At 64.6% G+C, this 10467-nt stretch overlaps 2 protein-coding genes across 2 annotated transcripts; both read left to right on the top strand.

The window, feature by feature from the left end:
• The first annotated feature begins 210 nt into the window (after positions 1-210).
• Positions 211-3897, top strand: LOC110477082 (tubulin alpha-1C chain). The gene is made up of 4 exons (XM_021542505.3): positions 211-252; positions 1566-1788; positions 1871-2019; positions 2867-3897. Exons 1-4 carry the CDS (start codon positions 250-252, stop codon positions 3839-3841), a joined length of 1350 nt encoding a protein of 449 aa, XP_021398180.1. The 5' UTR covers positions 211-249; the 3' UTR covers positions 3842-3897.
• A 1119-nt stretch (positions 3898-5016) lies between these two features.
• On the top strand, positions 5017-8315 carry PRPH (peripherin). Its single transcript, XM_021542506.3, has 8 exons — positions 5017-5387; positions 5994-6054; positions 6513-6608; positions 6692-6853; positions 6925-7050; positions 7131-7351; positions 7688-7737; positions 7882-8315. The coding sequence occupies exons 1-8, from the start codon at positions 5044-5046 to the stop codon at positions 8040-8042; spliced, it is 1221 nt and encodes a 406-aa protein (XP_021398181.2). The 5' UTR covers positions 5017-5043; the 3' UTR covers positions 8043-8315.
• The last annotated feature ends 2152 nt before the right edge of the window (positions 8316-10467 follow it).

Here is a 10467-nt window from a genome sequence, read left to right as displayed (position 1 = left end):
ATTCCGCTCCGCTGACGTCACCGCGCACACGCACTCCCCAACTTTCGAACCGGCCAATCAGAATCGAGGCGGGGCGGGGCGGGCGTGGCCGGAGCACCGCGTGGCCCGGGGGCGGAGCAAAGCCACGCGGGTCACGCCCATGGCCACGCCCACCCGAAGCCCCGCCCCCGGGGTATAAGTGGGGTACCCCACGGGACGGAGCCGCCTCCCTCCTCAACGGCTCCGTAACAGCTCGGGCAGCGAGCGGCCATGGTGAGGGCTGGGGGCCTGCGGGCTTCCCGAGGGGGCACCGAGCGGGGTGGGACCCCCCGGGAGTGCGGGACCCCCGGGCAGCGCGGGGGGCTGCGAGGCGGCTGCGTGCCGGGGCCCCCCCACGTCCCCAGCAGCACGTGGGGCTGGGCGCTGGAGGGGTTGGGAGTTCCTCGCGAGTTCAGGGCGCCCCGTGGGGCTGCCGAGTTCTTGCTCGCGCTGGGTAGGACCTGAGGTGGGGGTGCTGGGGGGTGCCCCCCCAGGCGGGGGTCGCTGCCCAGGGTGCTTCCACCTTTGGTCTGTGCCGATCCTCCCCGGGCTCCCTGCTAAATGCGTGGGGACACGCCGAGTGGCACCGCGAGTCCTGGGCTCCCACGCGGGTACTACACACGGCTCCGCAGCCCCCCTCGGGAGAGGAACAGGACAAGAGAGGGTTTGGGGGCACCCCCGCTGCCACCCTCTCCTGGCTCTGTTCGCTGGGACACGCGTGGGCGTGAGTCACGGCGGTGTGGGGCGATGGCAGCCGGGGCAGATTCCACAACCACGAGCGGCTGCCACGAGGAAAGTCCTCCCGGTCAGCAGAGTTTGCTCTTGCCCGGCTGGAACTGGCTGCCAGGCGCCCATAACCGCGGTTCAGGGCTGCGGCAGCACCGGGACAGTCCGGGGTTGTGCAAGGGCTGGTGGAGAACAGACTGGCTCCACGTTCCAAGGGTGAGGAACGTTCCACGTTCTTCCACGTGAGCTCCAGGGCTGCCTCATAAATGATGAGCAGCCCCCTGGGAAGGGACCGAAGTGTCCCTGCCGCTGTGTGATCTGTGGGTGGAGGGGATTGGGAATGCTGGGGACCGGAATAACCCTGGAGAACCCCAATTCTTGGCTCACGGGAGGTGCTGGTGGCGTGAATGGCACCAACGGAGCAGGGTCCCACCTGCCTGGGGGGGCAGGATGGGACCCCCAGAGCTGAGCACCCTCTGTGTCCCTGGTAGCCCCAGTCTGGTTCATCCACACCTCCCTCCTCAGCTCCTGGGTGTCTCCAGCTGGAGTTTGGGGTGAAGCTGAGCCAGCCCTGCGTGAGCCAGGGCACAACAGGGTTTGGGGGGGCTGAGCCTGTGCCCAGCGCGTTATTGCTCAGCCCCTCAGTGGGGAGGGGCAGGATGGGACCCCCAGAACTGAGCACTCCCTGCAACAGCTCCGGGCAGGATCTGGCCCCAGCCAGGCTTGGGCAGGGACCCTTCCCAGCTGGGTGCCAGCCCGGTGGGTGCTGGGGTGGGACAGAGGGGACAAAAGGGGTGACCCGGTGCCGCGTGCCCCCGCAGCGCGAGTGCATCTCCATCCACGTGGGCCAAGCGGGCGTGCAGATCGGCAATGCCTGCTGGGAGCTGTACTGCCTGGAGCACGGCATCCAGCCCGACGGGCAGATGCCCAGCGACAAGACCATCGGCGGGGGGGACGACTCCTTCAACACCTTCTTCAGCGAGACGGGCGCCGGCAAGCACGTGCCCCGGGCCGTGTTCGTGGACCTGGAGCCCACGGTGATCGGTGAGGGCGCGGGGGGCGGCCGGCGGGGCGGGCGCTGGCGGCGGGCGCCGGGCGCTAACGGGGCCCGGGGCTGTCCCCGCAGACGAGGTGCGCACCGGGACGTACCGGCAGCTCTTCCACCCCGAGCAGCTGATCACGGGCAAGGAGGATGCGGCCAACAACTACGCCCGCGGGCACTACACCATCGGGAAGGAGATCATCGACCTGGTCCTGGACCGCATCCGCAAGCTGGTGAGTGTCCTGTGGGGTCTCATGGGGTGGGTTCATCTCTGCGGGGGATGTGGGGACAAAGGGAAGCTCCAGGTGTCCCTGGGCAGGTTCTTTCAGCCCATGGGCACTTCGGGGCAGAGGGTGGGGCTGTCCTACAAGGGACCTGCTGGCCCTATCCTAGCCCAGTGTTAAGCCTTGCCAAGGGGAGGAGTGTGGGAAGCCCCATGGCCAGGGCAGGGGGGCCAGGACAGATGGTTTGGGTGCTGGTGCAGCACTGGTTTGACTGGTGTGGCTGCCCAAGCTCTTTGAACCGTTGGTTCCCACGCTGGGTCTGGCGCCGGGGTGGCCGGACCTGCTGCGCCAGCGGCTCTGCTCCCGGAGCTCCTGGCACATCAAAGGCTGAGCTGGCTGCCCGTGGGCTCTTGTGTGATAAGAGCCTGTTCCTGCTGCACCCTTTTGGAAAAAGGGGGTGAAGCCATGGTTGACTTCCAGAGCCTGCTGGGTTGTACCCCAAGAGCTGGGGTATCCACCATGAGTCAGTGTAGAACGTGTAAGGTTAGGACCACCTTGTCCCCCAACCTGGTTGTTCCTGCCATGGGGCTGGAACACCCTAATACTATCCTCATGTGGCCTCAGTGAGGAGAAACTTCTTCTGTGTGGAATAAACATGATCCTCCTTATCTCTACTGAGTGTCCCCAAATCCCTTCAGGAAGGGGTCCCTTTCCCTGGACCTATCCCTGGGCCTGAGATCCTGGGATAAATATTTGCCATCCTGGGAGGAATATTTGCCTTTCTGGGCAAGTCAGAAGCAGCTGAAGTTCAGAATTACTGACACTTTAGTCTTGTTTTCCTCTTCCCACCTGGCAGGCTGACCAGTGCACAGGGCTGCAGGGCTTCCTGGTGTTCCACAGCTTTGGCGGTGGCACCGGCTCTGGCTTCACCTCCCTGCTGATGGAGCGGCTCTCTGTCGACTACGGCAAGAAGTCCAAGCTGGAGTTCTCCATCTACCCGGCCCCGCAGGTGTCCACGGCCGTGGTGGAGCCCTACAACTCCATCCTCACCACCCACACCACCCTGGAGCACTCCGACTGCGCCTTCATGGTGGACAACGAGGCCATCTACGACATCTGCCGCCGCAACCTGGACATCGAGCGTCCCACCTACACCAACTTGAACCGCCTCATCAGCCAGATCGTGTCCTCCATCACGGCCTCGCTGCGCTTTGACGGAGCCCTGAACGTCGACCTGACAGAATTCCAGACCAACCTGGTGCCCTACCCCCGCATCCACTTTCCTCTGGCCACCTACGCCCCGGTCATCTCTGCTGAGAAGGCTTATCACGAGCAGCTGACGGTGGCAGAGATCACCAACGCCTGCTTCGAGCCGGCCAACCAGATGGTCAAGTGTGACCCGCGGCACGGCAAGTACATGGCGTGCTGCCTGCTGTACCGCGGGGACGTGGTGCCCAAGGATGTCAACGCCGCCATCGCCACCATCAAGACCAAGCGCACCATCCAGTTTGTGGACTGGTGCCCCACTGGTTTCAAGGTGGGCATCAACTACCAGCCGCCCACGGTGGTGCCCGGGGGCGACCTGGCCAAGGTGCAGCGCGCCGTGTGCATGCTGAGCAACACCACGGCCATCGCCGAGGCCTGGGCCCGCCTGGACCACAAGTTTGACCTGATGTACGCCAAGCGGGCGTTCGTGCACTGGTACGTGGGGGAGGGCATGGAGGAGGGTGAGTTCTCAGAGGCCCGTGAGGATATGGCTGCCCTGGAGAAGGATTATGAGGAGGTGGGGGCTGACAGCATCGAGGGCGATGAGGAAGGGGAAGAATACTAGTGCCTTGTCTCTGGTGTTACACTGTGGTGCCGCTCATTAAAATGCCTCCTTCCAAAGCTGCCTCGTTCATTGTGTTGGGACAATCTGCCTTGTGGTGACCTGGGGGGACGTCCCACGGGAGGAGGGGGCCTCAGCTGGGCTGGCTGCCCGGCCCTGCTGCCAGCTGGCACAGGGGCTATGCTGGGAGAGGCTGGGGGGTGGTGTGGGGTTGGGGTCCCTGGCTGGGTCCTGTGCTATGAGCTGGCAGTGCCGTGCTGGGCTGCCTGCAGTGGGTGGGGGGCTCACGTCCTCCTCAGCGTTCTGCTGGCACTGGGGGTCACCAGGTGAGGGGGGGGGGTACCCCTGAGCGTCCCTAGAGTCCTGCCCAGAGCCTGGTGCAGACGGGCTGGACGTGGTGTCATGCTGCTACTGGCACAGAGCCACTCTCGGTGCGGTTCTCTGCAGAGCTGGGGGGGGGGGTCCTGGGCGGGGGGGGACCCTCCCCACAGCCTCTGGGCAGGGCACCGACTCCTTCCCGTAAGTGCCGCCCTAGCTGCCCGGAAAGGGGCGGCTCGGGGGGGTTGCAGAGCTCGCTGTCCTGCGCTGCCCCGCGCATGGCAGCTCCCGCGGAGCCGAGTCACCGCGGCCCCGACAGAAAGGGAGGGGGGTGCATGAGAGGGTCCCCCCTCCCTGCATGCTGAGCACCCCGTGCAGGATGGGACCCAGCTCAGAGGGGTGCTCTGCCTGAGCCCTGCAGCCCCCAGACCCTCTCTGCATCCCAGCTGGGGGGGTCTGTACCCCCATGCTGCTGGGGGGGGATCCCATAAGGGTCTCTCCTTCTGATGCAGCACCGGGGGGGATCCTGTGTCTCCCGGGCACCCTCGGATCCTCTCCCGCTTACCCCTGGCGCTGCTGGCTTCCTCTGCCTGCACCCCACCAGCCCCTCACCTTCCATCCCAAGGGGGTCTCCGAGCCCCCCTGAAGGAGAATGCCTGCGGCCCTACGTCCTGCAGCGCCTGCCCCTCATCCCGAGGGGTGTCCCCGACCACCCCCAACCCCTTTCCCCGCCCCTCCGAGGGGAAATCTGCGGCCCCGGATCCTCCCTCCGGCTGGGAGACCCCTCCCCTCTCTCTGTCCCGTACCCCCGGGTCCCCCCGGCGGGGCGGAGCCGCTGTCCGCTATAAACAGCCGATACCGGCAGCCGCCGCCCTCCCGGTGCAGCCATGAGCCGCCGTGACCGCGAGCCCGGGATGCCGCCGCCACTCACCGTGGCCCCAGAGCGGCTGGCGGCGGCGGCGGCAGCGCGGGGCGCGGAGCGGGAGGAACTGGCGGCACTGAACGATCGTTTCGCCGCTTTCCTGGAGCGGGTGCGGGCGCTGGAACGGCAGAACGGGACCCTCCGCGCCGCCCTGGGCCGCGCCACCGCCGCCACCGGGCCCCGCACCGGGCTGGTGCAGGGGGAGCTGCGGGGGCTGCGGGAGCGGCTGCAGCGCCTCGGCCGCGACCGGGACCGGCTCCAGGCTGAGCGGGACGGGCTCGCCACCGACCTGGCGGCCCTGAGGCAGCGGTGGGCCGGCGGTGGGGCCGGGGGAGGCGGCAGGATGGGGATCAGGGATGCGTCGGGATGAGGGATGCAGGGGTGGGGACTGGAGGATGTGCCGGGGAGCAGGGATGCACCGGGATGAGGGATGAACTGGGATGAGGGATGAACTGCAGTGGGAACCGGGGATGTGTCGGGATGGAGACTGGGGGATGTTCCAGAAAGGGACTGGGGGATCTCCTGGCATGAGGAATGTGATGGGATGGAAGGATGGAACTTGCACCAGGATGGGGACAGGAGGACGCAGCGGGATGGGGATGGGGGAGCCCCGGGGAAGTCGGGGTAGGGACTGGTGAATGTCCGCGGAAGAAGAACCCTGGGAAGGGATAGGCTCAGCAGCCACTGGGAAAGGCACCCGGGATGCACGGAGGGCACTGGGAGGCACTGGGAGGCACTGGGAGATGTGGGCTCTGCGGAAGGGCGAGGCACTGGGAGGGGCAGGGCAAGGGTGGGGACACCGGGAGGGGATTGCTGTGAGCGCTGGGGGTCGCCCCATCCATCGCCCCCGCTGTGTGTGCAACAGGAGGAGGTGGTCTGCACCTCCACCTCCCTCTCATCCCCGGCTGTCCCCAGGCTGCAGGACGAGACACAGAAGCGCGAGGATGCCGAGAAGAGTCTGGTGCTGTTCCGCAAGGTGAGGGCACTCGCATCTCCCCATGCGGTACCCGTGATCCGTGGGTGATCCGTGGGTGGAGGGGACTGGGAATAAACCTGGGGAACCCCAATTCTCGGAGGTGCTGGTGGTGTGAATGACACCAATCGGAGCAGGGTCCCACCTTCCTGGGGGGCCAGGATGGGACCCCCAGAGCTGAGCACCCTCTGTGTCCCTGGTACCCCCAGGGCTGTGCACACTGGTAGCCCCAGTCTGGCCCCAAAAGCAGGGGTCCCTCCACACCTCCCTCCCTCCTCAGCTCCTGGGTGTCTCCAGCTGGAGTTTGGGGTGATGCTGGGTCAGCCCTGCGTGTGCCAGGGCAAAAACAGGGTTTGGGTGGGGCTGAACCTGTGCCCACCACCACCACCACCCCGGGGGGGCTCCAGGATCACCTCATCCTCTCCACGCTGCCCTGCAGCTCATCCCAGCCTCTCCCACAGGACGTGGACCACGCCACGCTGTCTCGCCTGGAGCTGGAGCGCAAGGTCGAGCTGCTGATGGACGAGATCGGCTTCCTCAAGAAGCTGCACGAGGAGGTGGGGGCCGGGGTGGGATGGGGTGGGGAGGGGGAACAGGTCAGGTCCTTGAGCCACGACGTGATGCCCACGCACCCACGCAGGAGCTGCGGGACCTGGAGGTGAGCGGCCCCAGCCCGGCGGGGCTGGCCGAGGTGGAGGTGTGCAAGCCGGAGCTGACGGCTGCGCTGCGGGAGATCCGCACCCAGTACGAGAGCATCGCCGTCAAGAACCTGCAGGAAGCCGAGGAGTGGTACAAGTCAAAGGTACCCGGGGCTGGGAGGGATTTTGGGGCGGCTGAGCCCTCCCAGAGCCCTGACTCGCCGTGCCCCCGCAGTTCGCCGACCTCTCGGATGCAGCAAACCGTAACCACGAGGCGCTGCGGCTGGCCAAGCAGGAGATGAACGAGTCCCGCCGGCAGATCCAGAGCCTGACCTGCGAGGTGGACGGGCTGAAGAGCGTGGTGAGAGCCGGGGAGTGTCTGAGGGGGGTGCAAGAACCAGACCCCAGCCCGGCCCTTGGCAGCCCCTTCTCCCCCCGCAGAACGAGGCGCTGCAGCGGCAGATGCAGGAGATGGAGGATGAGTTCGGGGAGGAGATCGGGAACTACCAGGATGTGGTGGGGAGGCTGGAGCAGGAGATCCAGCAGATGAAGGAGGAGATGGCGCGGCACCTGCGCGAGTACCAGGACCTGCTGAACGTCAAGATGGCCTTGGACATCGAGATTGCCACGTACCGCAAGCTGCTGGAGGGCGAGGAGAGCCGGTGAGGGGAGCCTGGCACGCTGCGTGCCCCCACTGCCAGGGGGGAAGGTCCCCCGCCTTGAGCCATCCAGGTTATTGTGGGATTCTCCTGGGAGGAGGCAGCTCCAGGCCTTGTTCCCACAGGAAAACAAGAGGTTCCCATGGGAGCTTCTTGCTGCCGAGATAAAGGCAAGGCCAGGGGATGGTGGGGGAGCTGCCTCCAGCTCCGCTCCAGGTGCCAGCCTGGCACAGCCCCCGGCTGAGCTGGCATATGGGTCACAGACTGGAATGTGGAAGAGTCAGGGTCACTGGCAATGTCCAGGAGACCCAGCCCCTCCTCATTCCCCTCTCCCCCCAGGATCACCATCCCACTGCAGCCCACCCCCTCCTTCAGCATGAGGAGCTCAGGTGAGCGACGAGCTGGGGGTCCCCCGTTATGTCTGGGGGTCTTTCCTTTGGGGTAAAGACCCTGTGTGGGTATGGGCAGGTCCCTGTGCTCCTGCCCAGGGTGTCTGGCAGGGCACAGGGTGCTGATGGCTCCTCTGTGCCCAGTGCTGGAGCCCCAGCCTGCGGAGAGCCCAGCACGGAGGATGGTGCTCATCAAAACCATCGAGACACGGGACGGGCAGGTGAGATTTGGGGGTGCCCTGTCTGAGAGGCCCAACCCTGCCATGGGATTGATCCCCAAATTCTCCTCTTGCAGCAAGTGGTGACGGAGTCGCACAAGGAGCGAGCGGGGAAGTGACAGAGAGAAGGTGCTCTGATGGCCCCGACTCCATGGTGGGGGTTTTGCCAGACCCTGCTGCGTCCTGGGTGGGGCATGGAGCAGAGCAGGGGGGCTGGGAGCGCCCCAATTCCTATTCCTGCTGTCAGCACCACGGGAGAACGCTGTGGTGTGTCCCTGTGCCTTTGCAGCGTGTCCCTGTGCCTTGTCCCCCCACTATTTATCGCTATTTATTGCCTATTTATTATTCTCCCAACCACAACCCCAGCTGTATTTAATATCGAGTGTTCCCCACGCTGCCTCGGGGGTCCCGGCTTCCCTCGTGCCCCCGGAGCTGGCACCGGCTGTCCTCAGGGCTGGTGGGCACGGTGCCACCCAAGCGCTGTCCCCTCTGGTGTCACCGCCACGGGGAGTGGGGCAGAAAGGGAAGCAGCCCCCGGCTGAGGGGGGATCTGCGTCCCCGGGGTCCCGTTCCATCCCAGGGCCCCTCTCACCGCCACGACTCCCACCCTGGGCTGGGGGGGTCTCACCTCCTGCAACAAACACCGGCTACACCGGGGCTGGCGGCTCCGGTGGCACCCAAGCGCTGTCCCCTGCGGTGCCACCGCCTCGGGGAAGGTGCCACCCACCTCTGAATCCCCGGGGGTCCCGCTCCCTCCTGGGACCCCGCGACTCGCAGAGGACCGACGGGCACGCCCGGTATCCCGGAGGGCTCCAGGCTCACGGAGTCTCCGTCCGGAGACGGATCGGTGCTCCCGGAGCATCGCAGGACCGGGGCGGCACCTCCGGGAGCGCCGCGCCCGTTCCGTACCGGGAGCGCCGCGCCCGTTCCGTACCGGGAGCGCCGCGCTCGGTCCGTACCGGGAGCGCCGCGCCCGTTCCGTACCGGGAGCGCCGCGCTCGGTCCGTACCGGGAGCGCCGCGCTCGGTCCGTACCGGGAGCACCGCTCTCGGTCCCTACCGGGAGCGCCGCGCCAGTTCCGTACCGGGAGCACCGCGCTCGGTCCCTACCGGGAGCGCCGCGCCGGTTCCGTACCGGGAGCGCCGCGCCGGTTCCGTACCGGGAGCGCCGCGCTCGGTCCCTACCGGGAGCGCCGCGCCAGTTCCGTACCGGGAGCGCCGCGCCCGTTCCGTACCGGGAGCGCCGCGCTCGGTCCGTACCGGGAGCGCCGCGCCCGTTCCGTACCGGGAGCGCCGCGCCCGTTCCGTACCGGGAGCGCCGCGCCCGTTCCGTACCGGGAGCGCCAGAGGGCGCCACCCGCCCGGCCCGAGCGCTGCCGCGGATTAATTCCGTGTTAATTACGGATTAATTATGGGTTAATTACATCGTGACGAGCCTCCGGGTGTGCGGGGAAACACCCTGATTTCTACAATTGAGTTCTTTTAAGCATTTTTCTTTGCATGATTAATTGCGTTCAACCAAATTATTCAAAACTGCCTTAATGCAAGATTTGCTTGTTAGTTTTGCTATTTTAAGCAAGTTTTTGCATTATTTCGTTATTTTCAGCATTTTTTGCACTGCCGATTGAATTATTTTAATCAAATTATGCAAAATTGCGTTACTGAAACAAATCCTGCACACATAATTGCCTTATTTTAAGCAAATGCTGCATTATCGCATTTGAAGTATATTTTTCATCATCAATTGTGTTAAGTATTTTTTTGCATTATTGTGTTATAGCAAATTATACAAAATTCCATAATTTCATGGAATTTTGGCATAATTAATTGCATTATTTTATGCAATTTTTTGCACCATTAATTACACAAACAAAATAATATAAAATTGCATTATTTTAAGCTGGGTTGTTTTTTTCCCCCCCATGATTAATTACGTTATCTTAGTTCATTTTTCCGCCTGAAACCTGGATCATTTTAACCTATTTTTTTTGCCTAATGAATATCATTATTTTAAGCCGTTTGCATTCTTTGAAACGCTAATTGCAGTCACGGCAACACCTCAGGAGCAGCTCCTGACCGAGGGAGGGGAAGATGCTGCCAGGAGGTTTTGGTCACAGAGGACCAAGGAATGTCCCTCCCCGGGACGAGATCGAGCCGGGAGCCCCCGGCAGGGTGACAAACCCCGGGCAGGGTGACAAACCCCCGGCAGGGTGACAAACACACAGTCCCAGTCCCCTGAGAAAGGGTTTAATGAGGGGAGGGGGTGGCACTGCTGCTGCTCTCACACCGGGAGGTTTGGGGGGGACAGACGGACGGACAGACAGACAGGTATGAACACTATGTACAGGCACCCCCTCCCGCCCCCCACCTCTGGGGAGCTGCCCCCCTGGAGCAGGGCTGGGGGCGCTTGCAGTCCTGACAGACTGGGATTTGGGGCGGGGGGCACTGGGAGCACTGGGATGGGGCTCTTTGGTTTCGGGGTTCAGGCTGCGCGGGGGCAGCGCCTTGTCCCG

This window comes from Lonchura striata, chromosome 27 (genome assembly GCF_046129695.1).
Source record: "Lonchura striata isolate bLonStr1 chromosome 27, bLonStr1.mat, whole genome shotgun sequence".
NCBI classification, from domain to species: domain Eukaryota; kingdom Metazoa; phylum Chordata; class Aves; order Passeriformes; family Estrildidae; genus Lonchura; species Lonchura striata.
The sequence above is the reverse complement of the archived record's forward strand: the minus strand, read 5'-3'. Positions and strand labels throughout refer to the sequence as shown.